Source organism: Battus philenor, unplaced genomic scaffold, assembly GCF_028537555.1.
Source record: "Battus philenor isolate CCGP_79_NKW_IND1 unplaced genomic scaffold, ilBatPhil1.0.hap1 SCAF_4, whole genome shotgun sequence".
NCBI classification, from domain to species: Eukaryota; Metazoa; Arthropoda; class Insecta; order Lepidoptera; family Papilionidae; genus Battus; species Battus philenor.
Genome location: NW_027181704.1, coordinates 3,466,325 through 3,493,234, shown reverse-complemented (window position 1 = coordinate 3,493,234; position 26,910 = coordinate 3,466,325). Strand labels below are relative to the sequence as shown.

The 26,910-nt window shown below is 33.1% G+C and overlaps 2 protein-coding genes across 3 annotated transcripts; one reads left to right on the top strand and one right to left on the bottom strand.

The window, feature by feature from the left end:
* Positions 1-439: 439 nt before the first annotated feature.
* LOC137929012 (breast carcinoma-amplified sequence 3 homolog) lies at positions 440-23,186 on the bottom strand. Of its 2 annotated transcripts, none has more exons than XM_068772026.1 (14): positions 22,896-23,186; positions 21,812-21,991; positions 21,424-21,727; positions 20,053-20,311; positions 15,899-16,083; positions 14,909-15,157; positions 13,996-14,193; positions 13,393-13,549; positions 11,478-11,666; positions 10,522-10,673; positions 9,884-10,014; positions 8,563-8,699; positions 7,081-7,209; positions 440-6,313 (listed from the first exon to the last, which is right to left on the bottom strand). In XM_068772026.1, exons 2-14 carry the CDS (start codon positions 21,976-21,978, stop codon positions 3,723-3,725), a joined length of 4,848 nt encoding a protein of 1,615 aa, XP_068628127.1. In that variant the 5' UTR covers positions 21,979-21,991; positions 22,896-23,186; the 3' UTR covers positions 440-3,722. The 2 variants fall into 2 exon arrangements, with proteins under 2 accessions (XP_068628127.1, XP_068628128.1); XM_068772027.1 differs by having other exon boundaries at positions 440-5,629.
* Positions 22,462-26,831, top strand: Ids (iduronate 2-sulfatase). Its single transcript, XM_068771940.1, has 5 exons — positions 22,462-22,513; positions 23,616-23,749; positions 23,815-24,289; positions 25,479-25,754; positions 26,272-26,831. Exons 1-5 carry the CDS (start codon positions 22,462-22,464, stop codon positions 26,829-26,831), a joined length of 1,497 nt encoding a protein of 498 aa, XP_068628041.1.
* The last annotated feature ends 79 nt before the right edge of the window (positions 26,832-26,910 follow it).

The window sequence follows — 26,910 nt, the reverse complement described above, 5'->3', positions numbered from 1 at the left end:
TCTTCAATAATTTCTCAAAATTTTACATATGGTGTCGTCGTACCAAAGTTTTTTTTTTCTATATTTTTATAAAACACGACCAAAGCAATGTTTTAGTTGACATAAATGTTTGGAACTTGGTTTGTTGGCTCATTTATATGATCGATATTATAATGTACATATAAAAAGAATTGTTTAATTTCTCCAGCTCTTCTTAACAGATCAGCGTTCCGAACCGGTGGTGGCCTGCTTCTTGTAGTATTAAAATGTTCGACAATTCAAAGACGCAATTGTGTATATTTCGTAATTCCTACATGAATGTAAAAAAATATTTGTTTTATTAAAAACATGTAAAGTACTCTTGGGCTGAAAAAAAATCCGTGTAAATAAATGTGATATAAAGGTATAAAATAAAAACACGTTATTCTTTTTGGAATTTCAGTATGCTCATTTTATTAATTTTTCAATAATCAAACATTCCATGACAATATCGACAAGAGTGACACGAGACAATTGTTAGAATAAAAGTCTGTTTGATAAACGCCGTGGGTCGAAATTTTTACAAAATTTATTACAGTTTCCAAAAGTTTAAATAAAAAAATACGCCAAATAATTAACAATATATCAGTATGATTGCTTTTTAATTTAACAAATCATTATCTTATTAACAATAAATATTAATATTTCATAAAAAAAATATTTTACTAAAACACAATTAAATTTAAAAAAGTTTGTTTCGCCAATGCATTGCTTTCCATTATCTAATTCAATAGTAAAATAAGATAATAATTTCGTATCAATGTATCGAACGATACACATCAAAAGTAATTTTGTCATAATTTCAATTATACTCGATTCGCCGGACAGAGTTAGTAGCAGACTCATTTTGCTGAGTGATAAAAAAGAAAGGATGCGTTTACATGCATTTATATTTTGCACGATATGGACGCGTTTTAACTTACTTTAATAATTTCTTGCAATAAATTTGTCAGTGAATTTATTAAAATTCTTTTTAAACTGAGATTCGGATGATTTGACTTCTGGTTAATTTATCTCTTGCTGTTTTTGTCGAACAACGATCTATATTGTCTACCGGAGAACCTTTCATCGATTGGTAGATAAAAAATACCAAACTGTTACCTATCACACTTAAAAGTGTAAACATGTACACATGTAAACGCATCTTTACCTTAATTTACAATTATTCACGCCTCTTTCGCTTGCTTACAAAACTGCGATTGAAAGAGTATATATCAACTCTGCACGGCGTATAAAGCATAGATTTACAACACACTTCTAAGTCAAACTTTTACAAAAAAATAAATAAAGTACGAGTTTTATATCACAAGTTGTTGTCAAAACATTACAACCTAAATATAGAAATGAAAATAATTTTGACAATATTGTAAAAATATTATGCACCGATCACATTAACCTATTAAAAACTAAACGAAAATAAGTAAAATTAATACGTTGTGTAAATCGTTATAAAAATTAATATTTGTCATGTTACAACACGGTACATGTAAATAAAATTAAGGAAATAAAAATCTTTGTATATAATACTTAGTTCAACTACATCTGTGCCGTTGTAAAGGTAAAACACATTCTACACGTGGCGAAGAGTCGGTGCAATCGATTGTATTACACGTGGTGAAAGACTAACATTATAAGTTGCTATTTCGAAGACTTTACAATAACATTACAACAGGCTTTGTACATCAGGACAAGATATGGGCAACTAAATAAATCAGTTTTAATCCTTTGAGCGCTATGTGCACAGATATTAAAATAGACGCTGCAGTTATTATTAAATTAAACTTTAATAAATTAGTCTTATTATTTTAAATAATAAAAAATAAATCAAGCGTTAAATATACATGAGATGTACTTTATAAAGTCTCTGAAACTATAAGAATCGGAGACTTTAAATTTGATAGGAATTATATGACAATAAAATATAATTACGGAGATGTCTGTTAATAACGAATTTTATATGTCAATGAAAATTATCATTAACACGTTCTCTGCTAACGCGATGTTTCCTCCTTAGGCGTATAAAAAATCATAAATCTGTTTAAAATTTACTATATTTTATTTTTGCTTATATGCTTTTATCTTTTACTCCAATGTTATTTGTTAATAACAAAAGTCAATTTAAGCCATTATTTATGCATGTTTTCTTTTAATATTTTTAATAGTAATTGTTGTTTCGCTTAGTACTTAAATTTTTCAAAAACCAACTTGATATGGGAAAGCTAGAGGTCAATTAATATTTAGTTTGACAGCACTGCCCAACAGCCTGTAAGAACGAAACGAAAACCCTCGTAAAATGCGGTCACACTGACCGACACGGCCTGGACTAGAAACTGCGTTTTTTTCTCCACATAAAATGTGTTAAAGTTTGCTATTCATTCATGATAAATAATTAGGCAGCTAGACTTAATTTTTCCTTCTTAGTGCTCTGCTTATAAAAAAGCAAGCGTTTTTTTAATAATATTTTTTTATGAATTATTTAGTTATCTCTATTGCATTTAATAGACCATTGTAGCGTTAACCATTTATTCTTTTCTGTAATACAAAATTTCACCAATAACACACATGGGCTATTAATAAGGCACATTGTCACTATATTTTATATCGATGGCCTAGATTAAACGGTTATTTGTGTGACGCATATATAATTTGTTTTATGAACCAAATGTCAGATGATACGTGCTTCACTTCCCATGGAATTGGGTATATCTAATAAAGTGAAAAGATTTAAAGAATATGTAATGAAAAAAAATGCTAATTATACTACTAACGCAACAAAGGAAACTAAATTTACCAAATTCATAGCGCACAAAGGATTAATTATTCCGTCATTTCGTTGCTAATGCATAAAAATTATTCGGATGACAATAATACATAATACTTGATGTAATTTCATTGTTTCCATTCAAAAAAATGATTTTATTTATAAAAAATATGAATACAGAAAAATTGTACTAATAAAATTATCAAAATATTTACAATTCAGCCAAACTGAATGCTAAAATAATAAATAAAATTTAAAATTTAGATATAGTGGATTGGGTTGCGAATACGGGAGATTCTATTTAGTGCGAGAAAGAGAAATTGAGGTAATGAAACATCTCACTGGCCCAGGACTCTTACCTTATTGAGTTGGTTGGACACACCAAACTATCCAGCAAACATTTAACTTTGAACTTCTGATGCAAAAGCATGTAAAGGCCTACTCTAATCTTAAACAAGAAAAGTACCACGAGAGCACTGAATTATTCTATACTCATAAATGTCTTGTGAAGATTATGATTTAGTTTTATTTAAAATGAGGTTACAATTTAGAAAAACCTAAATTGATTTATTTATAACTAAATAATCTAAGATCAAATTAAAAAATTACTCAACGAAACAAATTATCTAATAAAATATTTTTTAAACATTTCTTTCCTTCACAAGACAATTTTTTTTTACTATTTTCCTAACTTTTTGTATTTTTATTGTTTTTTATTACCGAGACAAGATATCGCTAATCCTTACAACAATAATGTAATTGTTCTAGATTACGAACATTATGACGGCAATGAATTTATTTGAGAATTTTAGTTTTTTTTTATTATTTTATATGTGCATGTTTTGTAAGTTGCCACACTATCACAAAAAAGAAGCAATTTCCAATAACCGTTATCATAGCCTAGGTTAAAATTGAAGCTCAAACATTATTTGCACGCGCTTTATTACTTTTTCTTTCTACGCGACTTCTTGGATTTAGATTGCTTTGATAAAGTTTGCGGTAAACTTGACGCTTCCGCACCCTTCTTTTCATCTTTGTCGCTGTCCGTAGATAAAACAGGTGAGGCCACATCATCGTCTGAAGATTTTTCCATCATTTCACTTTCTCTTTCTCTCTCCGACTTTGTTTCTACATCGATCTTCACTTCTTGGGACGTAATCTTATCTGTTTCGACAACGCTGAAACCTTTTTCTTTTTTCCAGGGCACCTTTTCGATATCGATCAAATTAAATGTGTTAGAATCAACCACTTTGTTTGCGGTTTCTTTCATTGACAGCAGTATATCATCTATATTAATTTTGCAAATCGGACTTGTTACTTTCATATCTGCCACTTCTAATAAACTGTCTTTCATTACTTCAAGTTTAAATTCATCCAAACCGAACTCCAGACCTTCTAAAGGAGTGAGTTCATGTAATACTGAATGATGTTCTTCAACAAAATTCAACTCCGATGGCGCACCGCATTCGGCTACTATTATGTCTGTTCTCTTACAAAGCTCCATTAATTTTTCTTGCAGTGATACTTCCGTATTTTCAGACATTTGGCCTTCTTCTTTAGCGGTGTTCGCATTCTTTGAATTATTGTTTTCATTAGTTGCAGTCTCCTTAATCGTTGCATTTACATCGGGTTCTACTTTTTTAACATTTTTGGATGCTGCTATAGTACTCCATGATTTTACCGGAGCCACAACTACCGGACTTTGATTACTTTTTACTTCTACGGAAGGCTGTGGTGACTTTTTCCGTGCTTTATTACCTTTTGTTATTTGAATGTCAGGAAAATCATCTTCCGATGTATTTATCACATACACTTCCTTAGAATCGGATGCTGGTATTTCTCCGGATTTACTAATTGGTGGAGCTTGCGATGGCGATTTGTTCTTATTTGACTTTTGTACTCCGCTATTTATTGAACTAACATTATGCGAGTTATTATCACTGGATTCTACGTTAATAATTTCCGTTGCGGAATATTTCCTTTTTACTTCTTTAGTAATAACCGTATTAAAATCCGAAAACATATCAAATTCCGATTTATCGATCTCGTGTCGTGGCTCAAATTTAGATTTAATTACTTTAGTATCTTTCATCGCTTCTGCAACATTTTGCTCGTAGTCATTTTCTTTATCTTTTGCGTTCATTTTAGGAGATCGCGATTTCTTACTTTTAGGCAAGTAAGAAGATGACGGTTCAAATTCTTCGAATGGGGTCGAAATAGATACTAGTTCGCCCGTGTCGGCCGCAGGTTTGTCCTCTATGTTATGAATTTCTACAAAACTATCGTCATCTTTCGAATGGCTATCTTCTAATACCCGTCGCATTTTTCGGGCTTTCTTCGTTTTAATTTTTGTATCTTCAGTTTCTTCTATTAATAAAGCAGGCTTATCCTTTTGTAAAAGCTTTGGCTCGTTCAAAAGCATATCCCAAGCTTGATCTTCTAATTTTGTACTATCTGAAGCACAATCTGGGCTTTGAGGCTCTGTTATATTTTTGTTATCATTTACGCTTTTCTTCATTACCTTAGCCGCTTCATACTCAACATCAATAGTAGCTGCCTGTTCTTTTTCACTACATTTCATAGGTTCGAGTTTGCAAGGTTTTAAAGTTTCTGGTGTTGTTTCTTTTACTGATTCCTTTGAATCTTTTACCGTCAATTGCGATGTATTAAAATTAATAGGATCAGATATTTTTTCGGTTCCTTTGTCATTCTTGTCAGTTTTAGCCTCTACACATGTTTTGTCTTCTTTAATTTGTTTATTTTCATTCACAATTTTGCTGCCTTTAGATTTAACTTCTTTGCAACCCTTTTCTTTTTTCGGCTCTTCTGTCATCAGTTTGTTTTCATTATCTGGAATATTTTTATTCTTAAAACTAATTTCACTAGCTGCTTTCTCACTAACTGGCAATTTGGTGGGCGATTTCTTACTTCTAGTTTTGGCCATCGGCTGAATATCATCCGATAGCCTATTCGATTTTGGCAGTGATATTTTTACCTCGCAACCTAACTCGGCATTAGCCGAGGAACTCACACGTACGTCACGCTTACATACTATCTTCTCAACATCGAGATCCTTACTAAACTTATCATTTACGTTAACTCTATCTACTTTATGTGGGACCTGCTCGCTGGCGTTTTTTGGTTTGCGAACATCCATTCCAGCATCACTAGAAGCGAAGTTGTTCGACAACCAGTTTTCGACATTCAAGGCGGCCGGGATGATAACGTCCATATTGAGAGGGAGAGCGTCTTCGGGAGAGAGATGAGGGAGAGGAGATACATTTTGAACGGGAATAGTAGTTGTGCGGGGCAGAGGTCGCAAGGGGAGATCGGGTTGTACGGGGAGAGAGGCAGGGGCGCGAACTACGGGGCGGAAGGTCGCCTCATCGGTGTTCGAAGTGGTGTACGCGTCGGGGTCAAGCTGCATGGGCGAGGCCTCCTCGAGAGGCACCACGACGGTACCCAGCGGATCCACGGCGCGTACTACCCCGGGACTGCGCGCCACGCGCTCGCTAGCCTCCTCCCGCTCATACCCTATACGAAACCGAAGGCAACCACGTTAATATCTCACCACGGAGGAGATTTTGAAGGAAGCATTAGATCTGAGCCAAAATATGGTCATGGATGCCTTTGGCTTCGGTATTCGGTAAGGGTGGCCGTGTGAGCGGACCCAATCGTAAACAGATTCCGACGGATGTTCGGTTCGGTATCGTTCTGTCGATTCCAACGTTAACTTAATGCTTTCTTCGTCTCCTCCGGTACTAACTTCGTTCTTGTGCGCACAACATGCTTCACGAGTTGTGTTAAAGTATTTCATACAATTGTGCATTGATTCCGATTAATTTATTTAAACATTTTTTAGTGAACCATAAAGCACAGAAACTCAAACAATTTAACAATTCGTTTATCTTCATTAGTCGATCACGCGTCATAATTAGATAAAACGCTGTAATCATTGAAATATATGTACACAAGTCAATTTATTAAATAACATTTTCATTGAATATATTTCATTTTACTGAGTCCTGTTTATAAAAATATTGTAAAATATTTTAAATGAATAGACTATATGAATAAATATAATTATATATATATTCTTGATTATTTTAATTATAACCGTATGTAATGTTGTTAATCTTTTGGGCTCTAAACATTCGCGGGCGATTCATCCACCTTAACCAGTTTAAATAATTAAAACTAAGCATCAGCAAATAATTAAAGTTTTAGAACAAGCTAATGTAGCTATTGCACCACCTGGTCAAGGTTCGATTTAGTATTATATAAGTAACAAAGCAACATACCGTGTTCCTCCTTCATGGCTTCCGCCAGGTCCTCTCGCAGTTGCACATCGCAGACGGAGGCCGCCCTGCCAGTCTCCGCCAGCAGAGACTTGCGTCGGAAACTGTCCGATGGGGAGTGTTCTAAAGAACCTGAAAGATAGACATAGTCATATAGTCTTAATTTAGATATCGAAAAACTTATCGTGTTTCTAACAAGAAAATAGAGGACTTGCAAAAGAATAAACAATATTCGCCCTCTCTCTCATATTTTTATCCACATCAGTTTTTTTATTAATTAAAATGTGAAAATACGCATTAGGAAACGCACTACTGACGTGGGCACCGAAGAAAAGAGCGTGGGCACAGCCCAAGCGAGCATCGATGGTGGACTAATATAAATAAACGTGGTACAGAGGTTTCGGTAGCACTATGACTAGAATTTCCGAACATTGTCCATCAGAACGTCTCGTTATCACAATAACTTTAATAGCTACCACAAACACTAATGCTAAACACTATTGTTGTGTAATTGACATGGGTCCGCGGTATTATTTTCATATCTAGTTCACTCGCGTTAAAACATCAGTGGATTATTATCGTCCGCTGGTTTACTCATTCTCCTTAACCAATGAAATCGTTTCTTTAAAATAAAGTAACAGTTGATATACTTTCGAACGCAATAGTCATGCGAAACAAATGAATCGTCCACAGCTGTCTTAACGCGAACAAACTATAGACAGAGAAGCAAGGAAGAATAATATAAGAACCTCTTCCATGAACTAAACAAAGGTGTATTATGGTTACTTCCGTTCATCATCATAATTTCAGCCGAAGGACATTCACTGCTGAATAGAGGGCTGCCTCATATTGAAGACCATAATGAGGTCGTCTGTTAACTTTGTGGGCCGACCTAAGCTGCGCTTGCACACGGTCTCCACTCCAGGACCACAAAACCTCTAGGTCATCAATCCTGCAAGCTATGTGGCCTGCTCACTGCCAATTCAATTTGACAATCCGCTGGACTAAGATTCCGCCAGACAGACTAAGGTTATCATAAATAACATGCCAGATAGACGCCCACTATTAGTCATAGGACTATTCGAAAGATCACCACTATGGTTAAACCGGAATAAAAATATAAAAAATCAGAATTCATTCATCCGAGTGTATGAATATATGTATAATTTAGACCATAGTTTGAAATCTAAAGTTAAGAGTGTATTATAATAGCATTGAAGAGTTTTTAGTAGATCATAATGTGTGGAACTTAAATTGTTGACTTATTTACATGATAGATATTATAAAGTACACATTAAAACATTGTTAAAATTTTAATTAAAAACTGTAAATGTTGAGTTTCTAGCTGGCTCTTTCCAGCAGATCAGTATTCCTAGCCTATTCCTAGTAGGTTAGTAGCCATAATTCTAAAGTAATAGACTGTTCAAAAGTGCGTGAATAGAAAAGATATTTTGTATATTAAATTGTATTTATAGGTATACGGACTTGCGGAGCCGGAGTCGATTAACACGGGCACTATGGGCCGCACGCCGGGCATATTGACAGGCGTGGAGCGCGCCGCGCCGCGTCCTGCCGTCGTGTCCACCTCCACCGTCTCCGCCTCCGACAGCGAGGAGTTTGATCTGGAAAGTACATCATATCACATTACAATAAAATATCCTTATATATGACCCTTATAAGCACAAGCACAGCTCAGAACAAAAAGACCATTCACACACGAGGACAGACATTGTTAAGGTTTTTGGAAAACGCTCGATATAGGACGCTTCCAACCAGTGTTACATTTGGTTACATTGCCAAAAGAACCGGTTGGAAGACTGGTATAGCCCCAGCAGTACACGTCTTACAGTTACATGACACAACTAATTTTATAAAATACAACATATAACAATATTCCTTCTACAAAACTAGATATTAAACATTATAGTGCTTAGGTTTAACGTGTGCCATGGACAAAGAAATAACAGAGCTAAGTTAATATTGGTAACTTAAATATTATTATTATAATGTATTATTTATGTCAACAATATATAGTTAACTATTTGACTGGTTAGCAATTCTTGCAAGAATGCATTAAAACTGCAGGACATATTTTGACATGATGTTGCCAAATAAAACACTTCTATTTAGACATATATCAATTAACTCTAATAGTTCTTGTCATACTATAAACAAACGATACACATAAGTTGTTTAATTTTTCTTTAAAAATTATAATTATAAAGAAAAATATTCTTTGTATGTTATAATAATGCAATCATCACACTTCTTGTGTCTTCTTTAGTTCACTAGCATTCGAATCAACGTGCAAATAAATAGCCTGTGCCATGGTTACTATTTAAAATAATATATAAAAACGGTAAAAAAAAAAGGTTTAAGGAATTGTGTTACAAAGTACGCATGAAGTCAGACTATGTTCACTTCTTTGGATCAACAAAGACATTGAGATTCAGCAGTGAAATGGTTGAAAATGAGCCTGACAGTTAATTAACGTAATTAGATACCAGTGCACTAGGTTGGTAGAATATTAATACATTTTTAGAAGAAAGAGTATAGAGTGGACAATAGAGTGTATTTATAAATGAAAATTTTATTTAGGGATATGCTGGCATAATGGTTTCTGAGCTGTTTTGGAAACCCTTAAACAGAACAAAAGAAAACAGCTCAGAAACCATTTTTTTAGGATAATAAAAGACTTCCTATAACTCACTGAATTTTGACGGATCAATTGTTTATAATGTTTTTAAAATTTATAACTTATAAGAAGATAGAGAGACAGAATTGAGTATATACAGGATGTACTTACCCTGTGCAGTTGTAAGTTTTGAAGACAAACTGCGGCCCCATCCACAGCCTCCTGTGCGGTCCGGCGTGCGTCACTATTTCAACTTGTGAAAGCCAACGTTCTTCCTCACTCATGCACATGTCTGCGCATCTCTGTTAACACAATAATTGCACAAACTGTCTAATCTGGTAGATTTCTGGCTGTCCAAAATTATTGCCCATCGCAGTCAAGTCGAATACTAATGACAGCTTATAAAACGCTTAGGAAATATTCGTCATTCAGGGACTATTTAAATACTTCTTTACGGTGCTCGTTGGACATAAAACTGTATCCACAGCCGAGCGTCAACTTTGGTCATTAACCATGAAATTTTAACCTATCTCTACAATTACGGTTTATTATAATTACATTAGGTAAACATCATCATAATCTTAAATATTTAAAAAAAATAACTCTGCTGAGTTTTTGCCGCCTGTTAATCTTAGATCTGAGATTTCATTCAAACTTTTCATTCAAACAGGCCGTAGACTCAACAAGAAATGTAGTTTAACGTATATTGAATAAAGAATTCTAGAACTTTATATTAACAAGTTGCCTTTTATTTAAAGAATTATAAGTAACAATTGGTTTATTAATGCTGAAGAGTGAGGGACACTTACCCTACAACTGAGCGGCTGCAGCAGCGGGTTGGAGGGCGGCAGCGGCGCCAGCAAGTCGGCGGCGGCGGGCGGGCGCTGCAGCGGCCATTGCGCGGCCGGCTCCACCTCCAGCTCAATAGCAGACTCATCACATATCTTTTCCTTTGGCAAATCTGTATATAAAAAATCATCAAAATAATTCATACAATTGTTATAAAACTAAGTGGACATCAGTTAATTTTTGGAAAAGACTTCCAAAGCTGTGAGTCAGGAGTACAGAGTCTGATTTGTGAAAGTGAGACCTCCCTAAAGCTGCTTAGCACAAAATAAATATAAATTAAGGTAAACAAATGTAATATAACCGAATCGGTGATATTTGAGGAATGAGGCGAAGGAACAGAAAAGATTAATGAATGAAAATGAAGTATAAAAAGGTATGATAGAAAATTATAAAATGAAAGAAGAGGAAAGACAGATCGTACGAAGAATGATAGAAGAGTGCAGAAATATAACAAAAGTATACAGTGTCCAATAATGGGGGCCATTTAAAAAAACCTGTTTCGAAGGTATACAGACCTGAACATCTCACTTGGTTTCTTTCCTTACAACGAAATTGAATGAACTATCATCATCATCATTATTATTTCAGCTGAATGACGAGAACCTGATCCTCTTATGTTAATCGAAATAAAATGGTTTTGTTCGTATTTTAACTGCAAACATTTTTTTATTTTATCACAGACTTATTATAAATATATAAACCTAGTGGACTCCAAGCATCAACAAGGAGGACAGTCATCTTTCACCTTTAAAACTTCGAATTCACAGAATTCCGATGACATGCCGATTACAATTTTTTTTAATAAATAACACATAATTTACATTTGAAATAATTTTACGTAAATCACTCTATTTGTTTCTAGCCAAGACCTGGCCTATTCCTTTTTCTATTCGTGGGTGACGATGACAATACTCACTGCGCGCAGCACGAGGGTGTAGAACGAGATGCAACAGCGAGCCGCCGGCCGCCATAAGATAGAGCGAGACGGCTGCACCTCGGCTGGACGGTGATGTACCCGTTACCACCGGGACCGCGCCAAAGCACGCGCGCGCTAATAACGGAGCACTACTGGTCTCTTCCGATAGAGATGACAGACGTTGACGACCTGAAACATTTATTTATAAATAAGCAAGAGCACAGGACTTGAGCAAACTGAAAAAACTTGAAGGAGGCTAAATAAGAAAGCTAAAATGCGCATGGGCCGGACACATATAGAGACTTAAATGATAATTGAACACAGTCCGCTGCTGTATGTACAACTAAAGAAAACATAATAAAGGGAAAAGGTAGACCTTACAGATGGTGATCTGGTGACCTTGAAAGAGTCGCAGGGGCATTGTGTACACATTGTGCTCGAGATATGAGCAGATGGAAGCAATTGAGTGAGGTAAACGTGACAACAAAATTACGCTCTATAAAACAAAATTATTTTAAACTTTGTGATGTACAAATAATATAAAGCAATATAAACTATATAAATAAATAAATATACAAGTTTACTAGTTAAATAAAACATTGTTTGAAGTTTTAAAATAACTCATCCAAATTTGATGTGTAGAATTTTCTAATAAAATTTGGTATACCACACTTTTATAATTGAACTGTATAGTTTAAAATCTAACAAACGCCTCTCTATTCTTAACACTGTTTTAAATAAAAAGTGTTATGCAACCTATCTCTAATTTAAAAAAGAAGTGTGTGAAACCTAATGTAGTGATTTATTATGAATGACATAAATATAGGTATTTTTCGTCTAAAGTATCCATACCACTGACCAGTGAATATATTAAATATAAATCAAATTTTTATGAAACAGGGAAAAAATTTGCTTTATCCGTAAGACATCCTCATAAGACACAATCCCATTAGTGGAATTTGTTCCCGCTTCTTCTCAACAATTATAACACATTGTTACAAGCATAGTAGATTAGAAGATAGCCCAGAAGTAGTACCGGTAGTACGAGACACATTCTAATATAATTCACACTTTATGCATTAATTATATAGGATTGCCACTCCTCACAAACTAGTTTCCAAAGTATGGTAAACAACGTATTCTGCATACCATAATATAACACTGCGACCACCAACTCGCCTACAAAGCGTGGTAATTACTGTATATCTCTCGTAGATATCTTTGGGGGAATTATATACCTTGCAGTAGGCACATATGAGGTGAAAACGACGGCAAAAAAAATTTTGACGATCAATTAGAGTCCTTTTAAAAATTCCAATTTAAACAAATGGATTTTATTTTATTATTATCGTCCTAAAACTGTCAGCAACTAGTACTTAGTTTACTGCTTCTCAACAATAAGATAAATATTACACAAACTAAAATATGTCATAAAATATTAATCGCAAAGGTTGCTTAATACTGACAAATACTATAATCTTGTTATTAAAAAGAGAAGTAAGATATTAATAATAATAATTTGTAGTTCCTCTGTCTGAGTAATAGACTGATCTAGTTATACAGGGTGATAAATTATAAGTTTAAAAGCTTACGATTAGATGTATACATAGCTTTATTGTTGTAAATTAATGTATGGTACGTCCTATACAAAAATCAATGATATCAGAGATAATAAATAACGTAATGATAACATAGTTAGAAAAAGCATTTTCAAAATTGGGATTATTACTTATTAAAATTAATTATAGTTTACTAAGTATCTCTGCAGACGAATTTGTAATGCCAAAAATTATTGACATTAAAATGGATAAAATTAAAATGTATATGTAGTATATTTCTAAAGTAATCACTTTACAAAGAGTGATTAGAAATAGATGTAAAAGTTGTATAACGTTTGTATATGACAAAGACATACCAGAGCTGGTCCGTGTGATGGTGTGCGTGGGCAGGTTGGAAGTTGGACGCAGCTGTGCTAGCGGCTGAGTGATGGTGGGCGCGGGGAAGGGCGGCAGGCGTGGGTTGGGATACCACGGGCCTTGTCCACTCGCCGACGTCCACCCTGCCTCACAAACCTGTAATAATAATTCATTATTAATTGTTGGAAAGTCATTTTTAGAGAATGTGTACATTGATTGCATGTGAAACTTAATAATCCATATGGATTTTTTATATTTTCATGATTATTTAATAAATAATTATAGCAGTTTCTCAAATGATGTACAAGATTATTTTGAATGAATTGTAATTTTCTGTTATATATTAAATTAAGTATAAACACATATAGTATTACTCACGACATACACAAATTTTAAAGACGGAATTACTTTTAGCATTACTTTTGTATTTACATCAGGTCAACGATCTACCACTTTCACTGCTTTGTAGTTTAAACAAAAAAAATCAGGCTGTGCATGTGTTTGCTTACTTAATGCGTCTGAAAAAAATGTATTTGTGTACATAAAGTAGTGTGTATGTCGTGTGTACAGATGTAGCGTCGTAAGTGTATATGTGTGCTCACGGGGCTGTGCGCGTGCGCGGCGGAGTGTATGGGCAGACCGGCGGAGCGCTGGAATCGCGACAGGCGGTTGACGACACGCGGCTGCGTGTGCGTGCGCACGCCGCACGCACCTCCGTACGGGCTGATCGCGAACACGTGCGTGGTACCGCGCAGCGTCGATATCGCTGTCCAACGCGAGTCTGCCGATAACGCTATGTCCTGACAAAATTTTTTACAAAGAATTCAATATACTATAAATGAATTTTATAAACATACAACTTACAGCATTAACACTACATTTATTATTTATCCAACTAGTTGTCAGCCTACTATTTTGCGTATTATTAAACTTTGGATAAATAAATCGGTTCCTTCTAATGCACAACAAAATGTAGAGTTTAATTGTCTGCCTGATAGATATAATATCTCAAAGACTCAAAAGCCGGCCATGTCGGCGAGAGTATGAGATCTGCTGATATCTTTTTTTAATTATTTCGCCATCTGAACCTCCACCATCTAATGGCAGTTTTCTTTTCTAAGGTACATTTTTTTCAATTTTTGTTTACTTATTAACCTTATAATTAATTACTTATCATAAAAATTATTATATTTATATTAAATGGCTATTAATTACAATTTTATATATTTTATTTATTTTTACGGTTTAATTTTTTCTTTAATAATTTTCATATTGTTTATATTTTTTCTCTTTTATTTTACTAATATCCTTATTTGATTAATTTTTACATTATTTGGCCGGTCCTTACCGGCGCGTGGTTGTTATTTATTTTATCTCCCTATACCTGGGTGTAGCGAGCTAATGTATTGATGTCAGTTTGCCTAGAAGGCAGACGCCTTGTCAAAAATTTTCTATGCTTTATTATCCTTGACTAGATTGGTTTGTAAAACAGGATTAGAATAAATGGAGTTATACCTGCACTTTAGCCGTAGTATCTCCGCGATGGAGAATATAAAGGTGATGTACAGAAGCCAAGGTCGGTCCGAAAGGGTGCGGGTTGATTCGGAACACGTGGAAGTCGTGACCACGACGATCTGCCGTCACCAGGAGCATGCCGCTAGGATCGAACTTGAGCGCTATGATAGCCTCCGAGTGCGCTAGGAAATGAGCCACTATGGGGTCGCAAGGATCCTCGCTTTCTTGTCCATCTTCTTCTTCGTTACCCTGCAGGAAAAAATTGAATTATTTTATTCTGGCAACAAACATTGGTCTTCAGACATTTCGGTATTTTGAACGTGAAGATTTTTAAGAGCAATTTTAACAATTAGCAATTTAAAGTTAAAAATATTTTATACTTATATCTCCACTTATTGACAAGGCCATTTTTTCACCGGTTTATTCAATTTTATTTTAAGTTTACATAATTTAGCTTATTATTAATTATATTGAGCTAATAATTTAAGTGAACGTAATCACCAACACAAACGATTAGCCTATACGGTGCAATATTTAAAAATACCATTTTTTTTTTTATTAATGAAACAAGAAAACGAATATTTGTTCTTTCTAATAGGCGAAAAGTCGACATTAATGTTACATATTTTTAAATAGTACATTTATAAATAGATTAATGCCATGTACATAATTTTTTATATATATATATCTGTTGTCGATGTAGAAAAGGTAAGAATACTGTTTACTAAACCTACAGATAGATCGTTATAGATGTTCGGATAGATAATTTGGAATGTTGAATCTATGAAATAAAAATTGGTAAATATACTTGTTAGTTGGTGTTTTAAAAATTTTTGTTTTACAAATTTTACTATTTTATCTTGTTATAATTAGTCAGTTTTTCACATGAACATCAGCAAAAGACTAATCACAGGCAAGTTAATCTCATATATAAATAATTTAACGATTTTCATATCATGTTTATAAATAATGATTGTTTAGTGATAGTACCTCGATATCAAGCACAGTGATTACACCGGGCTGTTGCACGTCGGTGTTGGGCGGTGACGGCGACTGCGAGGTGCTTCGCCCTCCCGCCAGGCTGTGCGCTACACTTTCACCCAATCCTCTCAAGCCTTTGCTGAGAGATTTCGCTGCATGGAGGACTGTAGCCGTGTAACTTGTAGCGCCTTCCCCTATAAATTAATATAATATGTTTAATACACACTGCGGCATAATTTTGAGACACATTTGATTCATGACGAAATATTTATATTTAGTTGTGAAGTAAATGTTAACTTGCGAACTAACTTAAACTTTAAGCTGATTGATTATAGATGATTGTAATGATCTTATAAAATAAGGCTATTTTAACTTGGACATCATAACATATTATTATAACGTTAAAATTATTAATTAAATTATGAATTAATATGGGAAGTAGCTCTAGGAGGTATTAGGCTACCATTTCTAACTAAAAAAGGAATGTAATTATCCCAAAAAATTAAAGGTATATACAAAAGACTTGACATATCTTTAACAGGGCTGCATATATATAAATAAGTTTTAACTGTTTGTACCACGTCCAAAAGTTTTTTTTTTATTCTATTCCTAAGTCAATAATTTATTTTGTTCAATGATAATTTGTGTAATTCATGAGAGATTATTGATTTTTTTTAAATATCCCAAATAAAAGCTAAGAGAATTTCAAACGTGAAATTTCGAAAGTGCCCTTAGCCTTATAAGGCTTGCTTTCAAAATTCTTCTTAAAACAGTAATGAGAAATCCATTCCTAAGCCTTAAAGTCGTAAATATAAATATAATTATAAATAATCGCTAGTTTTTATTTTAATTAAAAAATTTCTTCAATTTTTTTTAACACACATCCAAACCGTCGACGCAACAATATAATACAGTTCATCGTAGTACGACTGATATTCACGATTCACAAATAAATTATTAAGAAATAACACGCATGCTTTAATGAATATTAACAATGTAAGTATGGGCGAGCAAACCCGCGGCATCACGTAGCGTGATGCAATAAGACATTGATACGTCCTACTCCGCAATTTTAAGGTTAACACAGTTTAAGTAGAGACAATGTTTTAATTTGTTTTTTTGGTTCTGACGTTCCAGCTCCAGATGAAATGCGCAAAGAATCAATATAATATATTTTTCTTTTAAGTCATTAGACACCGAGTTTCAATAAAGATGTTTTCTTTCACGAATTAATTATGGGTTTAAAAATTTTAGAAGTGAATGTATAGCTCAATTGCTCAAAATAAAGACAATAGTTTAAAAAATCATAACGTATTGATAATATGGTAAGAAAAAGCGTTCTCAAAATTTTAATTACTACATATTAAAATTAATATCTTTCGTATTGTTCACTACGTGTCCTTGCAGACTTGTACTGCAAGTAGTGATCGGTATGTCGCATTCCAATATTTTCAAGGTGATCACTTTATACAGGGCCATTGAAAATAGGCGCAATTAGCTTTTATACCTATTACCAATCACCCTGTATATATATTGCGATTAAAAATCAATGCTATGATTGTTACGATGACCTACATTATAAATTCCTTAACCTGTACAAAACCATTATTTATTGATAAGTAATGCAATTGAATTGACAATACAATTAATAATTTAATATGTATATATATATATATATATATATATACATATATATTAATATACTTATACATATATATGTAAGCAATGGCAGTTGTTGAGTGTTTGTGAAATCAATATTGAAAATCGATTTTTCCACATGGCTTTCAACGTCTCCTGCTTTTGTTGTATTTAAAAACCATAATGGTTATTTATTTTCGCATCAAAATCTACAAGTAACAAATCTAAACAACTGTTTTTGAAAATTAGCTATTTTTATTTTAAATTGGATTTATATTGTGCATAAATTCAATTTTCATTAACTAATGTAATACCGAAATACCGGTATTTTTACATAAATACCAGTTTTTAATACCGGATAAAAATCGTCCGGGATCCCGGTATTCGAAATCCCGAAATCCCTGTATTGTAAGCCCTACCCGAGAGGGCGAAACCTCGGCTTGGTAGAATTTGACCCTGCGTACCGCGAAAATTACCGAAGTTTAACTAAATCATAGTTTTCCGTATATTGCAAAGGGCAACACAATATATGCGCAATACCTTTCGTACGTAGTAGTAGATATATTAGGGAGCTATATAAAGCTTACTTTTATTGTACATGCGCACAAGAGTAATCGTCATGCTGTTGATAACAAGGAACTACTGTGAAGTGATAATTATATTTACAATCTGAAATAAATCAATTTTCCACGTGTAACATTATTTACAGTAATTTCCAGTTATAACATGATTAAACATCACTCAAAAACTGACCGCATAAGTTTTAATATTCTATAGAATTTGGGAATTTAACCCTTTAAGTGCCGGAACCGAAACTTCGCCTCTTATTGCTCTACTATTCGCATTGCGTAAGAACTTTAATTCAAAATAAATTTGTAATACGTCATAAATGATCTAATTTCAGTTTGAGAGAATTAAAAGATATAGTTTTTCATTTTAACTCTGTGGAAGACGATCGAATATGGAGTTACCAAAATCTAACATAAACACCGATGGTGGCCGCTTCAGCGACATTCAAGCTACAGCATCATTTGCTGGGGCCTTGGGCCTTTATCGAGATATACTTCATAAGAATTAGTCCATAAATTATGATGAAAAGATGACTTTGTATATGCAAATATGTTGTGTAAGACGAAACTAAACTTTAACTATTGTTATGAACATTTATACCTTTTTTATTTATATTGAGAAGTAGAATTAATTTTAATTGAGTTGAGAAAAACTAGTCAATGTTTCATTGTGTCTACTTCGTCCAAAGTGCACTGCTTTTTTAATTATGTAAATATTGTTTCCCCTTGGTTTTTATGCGCATTTTCCCAAATCCTAGTAAAATTGTGAAATTGGACCAGTTATTCTCGCATAGGTATATCTTTTTCGTCCGGCGTTAAAAGGGTTAATTATTTTATTTTGTTTACGAATCATTGTAAAATTTTGACAATCGATTTTTAACTTTTGTCGATTAAAACGAAGCATACTTTGTAATACAATTGTTGCAGTTTTAAAAATACTTAAATGACATTACAATTAATACGTTAATGACAAAACAAATTATCATTTGGTCAACAATATATTAACACAACGCTGGTTTCGCTTTTAGATCCATTTTGAACGCTGGAATAAAATGTGTGTCCGTGACATTTTTAATGTTTGTATTGTTTTATTGAAACTAGTCTATTTTTTTTAAAAAAGTGCTGTTTTATTTCCGCCTCGTATTATCATTAAAATGATTTATATGTACTTACATATATGATATATATATACAACGAATTTTTTAATAAAACTTGTATAATATTTTGTTTTGATTTATATGTATGTATGATCGCCTACTAAGCGTAAAACTCAATTGTTGATCCGGAGGGAGAGTAAACAATGAAATATTGAAAAAAAATTCCTATCCTTGGCTAGTTGTAAACACAACAGATAGATGTATTAATGGCTTAATAAGCAAGCTAAGCAAGAGATAAGTTGTATTTCTCAGACTTCGGTTTAGCAAGTAACTGGACCGGTTGTGTGAACCTCCGACGACCCAGCAAGTTAACTGCTCGAAGGATATCGAATGATAAACTTAGTTCTAACTTAGGTACTTAGAGTTTAGATTCAGGAGGAATCGCTAATCATTAGAAATAGATTCCCAAAATCGGCTCTTAATAAGTTCAACATATATATTGTCAAATAAGAAGTTTATTTTTTTTTTTTAAAAAGAGCTCACGGAAATATGAAACTTACCTAGCTGTCAAATTTTTGACGGCGAATAAAAACATAAAAATGAGTGTCAGGATATATTCAAATAAATATCGTATATAAGTTTTAAAATGTATGCAATAATTTTTTTAAAACTTTTTTAAACAATCGTTAATTACATTAAAAGAAATCAAGAAATAGTGATCAGTTTGAAATACTTTTTTTTATTAATATTTTTAATGAGCTGCATAAGGTGCATGAGGTGCATATATGTCGGAGACGCTATTAATAAAAAAAATCTTTTGAAACCGACAATTACGTAACTAATAATTGGTAATAAAAACCTTCACATCCTCCACTGCTTCTTTTAGAGGGGTTCAACTTTTTCTCTGCATAGGCGAGCCAGCGTTCTCCCAGCGCCAAGGGGTTAATAGGCGCGCTACCGCCGAGCGGGCACGGGCACGGGTAGCATGTGGTAACGGCCAGCCGGTCCTCCAAAGTCGCCGCGTCGAACACAGCGAAGCGCTCCGAGAAAGATACCACCACAGAGCGCTTGTTGGCAAGCACGTCGAGGATAGGATTTTTGAACTTTATACTTTTCACCTATAGAAATAAAGCGCAAAATTAAATACACATCCTAGACACCAAAATCAAAAAATTGTTGAATATGCTCTCGTGTATATTAAAATTGTTTTGAACTCTAAACCAATGAAAAGACCTAAAATTAAGATAACCACACGTTCAGGCGGGAAGGTCCAATTTTTGGGTCACGTCCAGTCTATATATATCTGCACTCTTTATTATAAGAGTACATAGTAAAAACAATTATCTAATCTATCATTAATTAATTATTATATAAAACAGAATAAAATCAAAAATAAAAAGCTGAAACAATTTCAAAGAAAGAAACAATGAAGCATGCAAAGTAAAATGAATTCAGTAATGTAATAATAAAATTTAAACAGTTTTTGTTATTATTATATATTTATATATATTTATTTTTATATATATTTTTTACTATTTTTAATTTCCATTTGAAACTAAATCAAGTTTCATATGACCACATATATCCCGCTTGTCTCAAAAGAAAATATGGTCACTTTATTTAAGAAGCATATTTATTATATAAAAAATTTTAACTAGGCGTTTTGTATTTTTAGGATCTTTATCAGCCAGTATTAGGGTAATATGAGAGATAGAGTATAAATAACTTATCACGTAATATACTTTCATAACTTGATGCTATGATAAATAATGTCTGATAGACTGAAGACTAAACAAAATTACAGACGGAAATCGCCGCTTTGTTTATCAATAAAAACCACCAAAATAGGAAAACATGTTTTTATAGCATGGTAGATAAGAAATTCTTAAACATCGTACGATCGTAAATGAGGCTGATTAATTTTTTATTTTCATAACAAATGTTGCATTGTACATAAGCTCTATAAGTAAAAAATTAATACCACAATTTTCATGTTCAGCAATAAAAATTAGTAGTAACATTTCAATAGTAAATTTTGTTTCCTAGGGTTGCATTACATTAGTAATTATTAAAAATATTTCTGGTATGACATGACTTTCGTTATGTAAAATATGGGGATATACAATGTACTTATAGCTAAAAAAATATGACTATAATGTTCCCTTGTAAAATGTTTCAATGATTTCATTTAAGATATTATTTTCAAATTTATAATAAAAACAGTTCTTACCTGTTCACCTCCTCTTATTGAAATGAAACTGAGTGAGCAGAATGAGGGACCAGGGCTTGCTGAATCACACAAAGCTATGAGGGGCCTCTTCGATGCAAAACAGTCGCCGTGCTGCGGAGTTGGCAGTATACGGAGCACCCTCACTGTGCCTTGTCTCCATGAAAGTACTTCCTGGGCATCTCCAGAGTTTGGTATCAACCATACTTGCACTCCTGAGCCATAACCCAGGATCAGTAACAGTGGTGAAGTATCTTTATCACTGTCACCTTCTGGTGTAGGTTCATTTATGTCAGCAGTCTCAAATCTAAGAGAATAAATAAATATTGAACCAGAATTTTTTTTAAAAAAGAGAAATAAATATTGACAATATTTTACATATTTAAATTACCTTGCCCACTGTATGACATCTTTAGGGTCAATATTGGAAGAGGAGGAGAGTGTGACATCATTAATGAAGCCGGACACAGCATCAATAATTCCTCTGTCACTCGGGGGCTGTGATGGTACTGTAAGAGGTCCCCCTGAGCGAACGTGCCGCGGCGACTCCGCTGACATGTTGGACCAAGACCTTTGACAAGACATACCTTTTTAAAACAGAAAATGCTAAACAATCACCATTATAAACAAAGCATATTTATACTGGCAGTTTATAAATAAATATTTTTTTTTAAATTGCAGAATTTCCAACTATAGTCAAAATTTGATTTTAGATAGTAGGAAGGAATCCATACAAATTTTTTTTGAATAAAATTATTTTGGTACAATTTCAAGCAAATTAAATAGAAAAAATAAGTCTTATTTAAAACATTGAACGTTTTTTATGTTGGACGTAATTATTTTTATATGAAAAGAAATAATAACAGTAAGATTTTTTTTAAATACTACATTGGTTTCACAAGTTTGAATATATTTCAAAAATCGCTTAAAAACAAAATTACGTATATAACTTAAAATGGTTAAGCTTAAAATTTTTATGTCGTTACTGTTAATCATTAAATAAACACAAGTAATAATAAACAACATACCGTAATACGGAATATGTCCGGCGTTAATGTGTGTGTTTGTTCTACTCTTACGATACCTGGTATATGTTAGTGTGCGTCTATTCAATGCAAAACAAAACTCTATCAGTAAATATTTCGCTTTTGAATTTAGCTGCTAACAATTTTAATTTAACAATAAATAAAACCAAATACACATACGAATATTACATAATAAAAAAAAGAAATTTATCTGAAATATTATTATTGTTATACACACACAAATTCTTTTCTTTTTATAAGATCGTTTATGTAAATATAAAAATAAAACTAGAAAATATAATTATTATTACTACTTTACCTTTAGGGCACTAAAGGACAAAGGAAATCGATGCGAGTTCATTGAAACAAAACTTTTCAGCCATTACATGGTTTTCGTATCTTGCCTAAAATAAATCTATAACAAACACACAATAAGGCTAATCTCCTTACCTTGTTTACTGAATTAAATCTCATTTTAGATCCATGTCTACGAAACAATGTAATTGCGTAGTTTAACTGGCAATTGAAAACTATGACGTCACGGAAAACAGAAAACAATGATACACTATCTAAAACAGGGATAAGGTGTTAGCTTTTTTTCTAAATTAATATACAGGCCTAAATTATTACTATATTTCTTTGAAAAAAACACCACACGGTAAACGTTTTTGACAATCCCTAACGCCCACACTGAGTGTTCGATTGTACGTGTATGAGTGTTAGCGTAACAAAAATAATACAACCAGCTGTAGCACGACTACCAATGAATAATGTTTATATATACATAGCTACTTGTTGTTAAAACAAATATACATTAATTGCTTAAAGCGCCATCTATGATCTTAATATGAAACTAATAACTTAATATAAAATATTTACTAAAACAATATACAACATAATACTAAAGATAATCTATGTGAAAAAATATATTTACTTTAAATTAATTAAATAATATGTTAATATTGCTAAATACACTATACACGATAAGCCCGCCATTATAAATGTTCCGAAAAGTGAAATTACGTTAAATATAATCTGTGTACTCTTTAATAAGTTAACGTATAATCCGTACTAAAGAACAAGTAGTAAAAATGAATTTTAAAATAAATTGTTTTATATGGTTTTTACATATTTTGTGTAAAATAACTTTAACATCGTGTTTTAATATAGTAGATTTAAATTGCAATAACGTACTACTGATATTCGTTGACGACTTACGCCATCTAGACGATGAAAATCTTAATTTATACAATATAAAAAAAATGGCGGCAAAAGGAGTATATTTCAAAAATTCGTACGCACAGGTTTGTTTAGTGTAATTGGGTGTGTACAATATGCGTTTAAAGTAATATTTAATTTTTTACCGTAGCAAGCATTGTGTGCTCCGAGCAGAAATTCCATTTTAACTGGCCGCCGACCAGACGCATTGCGGCTTTATGATTTCTACAGTTATTGGCGACATGATACAGGCAACTTTACAACATTGCCACAACTACTTAAAGAGAATGGTTACAAGACGTATTCCGTTGGTAAAGTTTTTCATCCTGGCGCAAGTTCAAATTATTCTGATGATTATCCGTACAGCTGGACGCAATTGCCTTTTCACCCACCATCCGAAATATATAAAGATGCACCTGTATGTAAGGACAATGTTACTGAGCAATTACAAAGAAACCTTATATGCCCTGTGAATGTGGATGAACAACCAGGCAAATCGTTACCGGACCTAGAATCTCTTAACTACGCTATAAACCTTTTGAAAGAAAACAGAAATGAAAAATTTTTCCTTGCTGTAGGCTTCCACAAGCCACATATACCTTTAAAATTTCCGAAACGTTATTTAGGTGAGTACAACGGCTGCATTCGTGTTTGCGGGTGTATTAGTATAAAGAAAAGAAAACTACTTACAGGCTGATATTAGCTATAGTTGGAAAAGCTTTAAAAGAGCGTGAATGTATATTTTGAATCACTCAGAAATACGTTACATTAATTTATTTTTTCCAAGTGGAATACGACAGGCTAATGACTTTTGGTAATACAAACTCTACTGGAAGAGGTTGTAACTAATAATTAATTTTATACATGCAGTAACCCGTATTTTGGAAACTCTCTTATTTTAGAAATCGATGATTTTTGGATAGGGTGTACTATAAATTGAGGATCAGCAAATGCGCAATACATACACCCCTAAAAGCTTTTACACCTGTAATCAATCGCCTGTATATAAATAATCCTGAATTATTGAGGTTATTGAATAACAGCCTGAGCCATTACTCGGGTGCCTTTGCGTGGAATCACCCGTGGAGTCTCCACCTGTATAATTAACAACCTATGGAAAGAATCCCTGGAAAGTTCTCGAACACAGTTTTTTTATATATTTGTTACATTTATTGTCATATCTACTTTTTAAATTTTTTCCTTACCGCTAATTCCATATTTTTTTATTCTTGCAATTCTATGCGTCCGTTTTTCTTTCTTTATATATCGAAATTTCATTCGATTGCTACTTTTCTCCCATCAGTGTGTTCTGTACGTTCTTGCTTTATTAGAGTTTCGCACGAAAATCTAGTCTTACACATCCACCGCATACGAATTTTTCGTGTTTATTTCTGCCTTTAGAAGTCACGGGGAGATTTATTCCCTACGGAGACCGGTAACTGCTTCAACTTAGTTAATTATTGGCCATACATTTCATTACAAAAAAAAATGTTAGTTAAATTCATCGTAAAATGTTTTTAAATTTCATCGTCTAATATTAGTATTGTTAAATCTAATATTACTTCTCTACTACAATCCTGCTAAAGTCCTAACTCCACTGGAACTTAGTCATTGAGAAAGTAGTTTGAGCAGAACACCCTCAAGGTCCTGCCACCTCCAATCCTGTAAATAAAACTGTTAATTTAAATAAGGTAAACAGATATCCATTACGAAAAAAAATATCCTGATCATTTTTAAAAAAATTACCCTTTATTTACTGCGCCTTGCGAGTGTATTAAAACAATTTTGACAAATTTAACTTTAAAATTTTTGCAGAGAAAGTTCCCCTTGAAAATGTGAGACCACCTAATTACCCCAACATACCCAAGAAAATGCCATTAGTGGCATTGCATCCATGGAACGACGTGCGTAAAAGACATGACATAATGAAACTAAACATATCTTTTCCGTTGGGGATCATGCCACCAGAATGGACAATTAAAATAAGACAAAACTACTACGCTGCCTCTGTATACATCGACGACTTAATTGGACAGCTAATGGCGTACGTCAATAAAAGCAACACGATCGTTATACTAACAAGTGATCATGGTCTGTAATCATAAATTTCAAGTAATTATATTAAATCACTTTCGACTCAAACACTTATTCCAGATTAATGTTACCGAAACCGCTGTACCGCGCCTTGGGAAATAACGGCTGGGGGAGAGCCGAGAAAGAAAGTATGACCCTCAACACTGCGAGTGTTTATGGTGTGGTACAACGATTTCGGTAGAACCAAAATAAATAACGTTATTTTTGGATAAAATAATAATTTTAAAATTAAATTGTCAAATATAAATAATTATTTTAGTGAACCTAATCACATTTTTCGATTCAAAGTAAAATATTTCAGGAGGTCTATAAACCGATAATACGTTTATTGACTGGAAGAAAAGCAACTTTTAATTTTTTTAGGATTATAAAAGAAATTATTATAAATCAATATACTTAATTATAAAGTTTATACAAGGTTAACCAATTTGTCCCTTACAAACTTTTCACTAAAACTTATGTGCAAAATAATATAAAGTATTTCATATTTACACAACTAATTGAACGTTCACAGGTTGGTCATTGGGCGAAAATGGACAATGGGCGAAATATAGCAACTTCGACGTGGCTTTAAAAGTACCGCTTATTTTTCAAATACCAGGCGTCGTACCCAAAGTTATAAACACTCCCGTTGAATTGATTGACATTTTTCCAACTCTTGCAGAATTAACTGGTATAAATGGAATACCAAAATGTCGAAATACACGAGACAAATCGAAAATGTGTTTCGAAGGGAAAAGCTTAACTCCTTTAATTGCGGGTAGATATGAAAATGGTTTCGCTTTGAGTCAGTACCCTCGGCCTTCTATTAAGCCTCAAAGGAATTCAGATTCGCCGCGTCTGAAAAATATTAAAATAATGGGATACAGTGTTAGAACACCGCGTTACAGATACACTCAGTGGATATCTTTTAATAGTTCATCCTTTACAAGAAATTGGGATAATATTTACGGAATAGAACTATACGATCACCTATTCGATCCGGACGAATCTAATAACCTGTACAATAATACAAAATACAGAAATCAAAAACATAGACTTTACAAATTGTTAAAGGAACAAGTAGACAATTAATAATTTATAATCCAATTCATAATAAAAATAAAAAGTGGCAGTCTTTAAACTATTTTATTCTCATTGCACTTTTTTTTGT

Bases quoted from the DNA above. Each gene is read 5' to 3' on its own strand.
- LOC137929012 (XM_068772026.1), bottom strand. From the start codon at position 21,978: ATGTCAGCGGAGTCGCCGCGGCACGTTCGCTCAGGGGGACCTCTTACA. The intron at 13,550-13,995 runs GTGAGCACACAT...TTATTATTACAG, and splicing joins CCGCGCACGCGCACAGCCCC to GTTTGTGAGGCAGGGTGGAC. The intron at 7,210-8,562 runs GTCCGTATACCT...TCTATCTTTCAG, and splicing joins AATCGACTCCGGCTCCGCAA to GTTCTTTAGAACACTCCCCA.
- Ids (XM_068771940.1), top strand. From the start codon at position 22,462: ATGTCCGGCGTTAATGTGTGTGTTTGTTCTACTCTTACGATACCTGGT. The intron at 22,514-23,615 runs GTTAGTGTGCGT...GTTTTAATATAG, and splicing joins TCTTACGATACCTGGTATAT to TAGATTTAAATTGCAATAAC. The intron at 24,290-25,478 runs GTGAGTACAACG...AAATTTTTGCAG, and splicing joins ATTTCCGAAACGTTATTTAG to AGAAAGTTCCCCTTGAAAAT.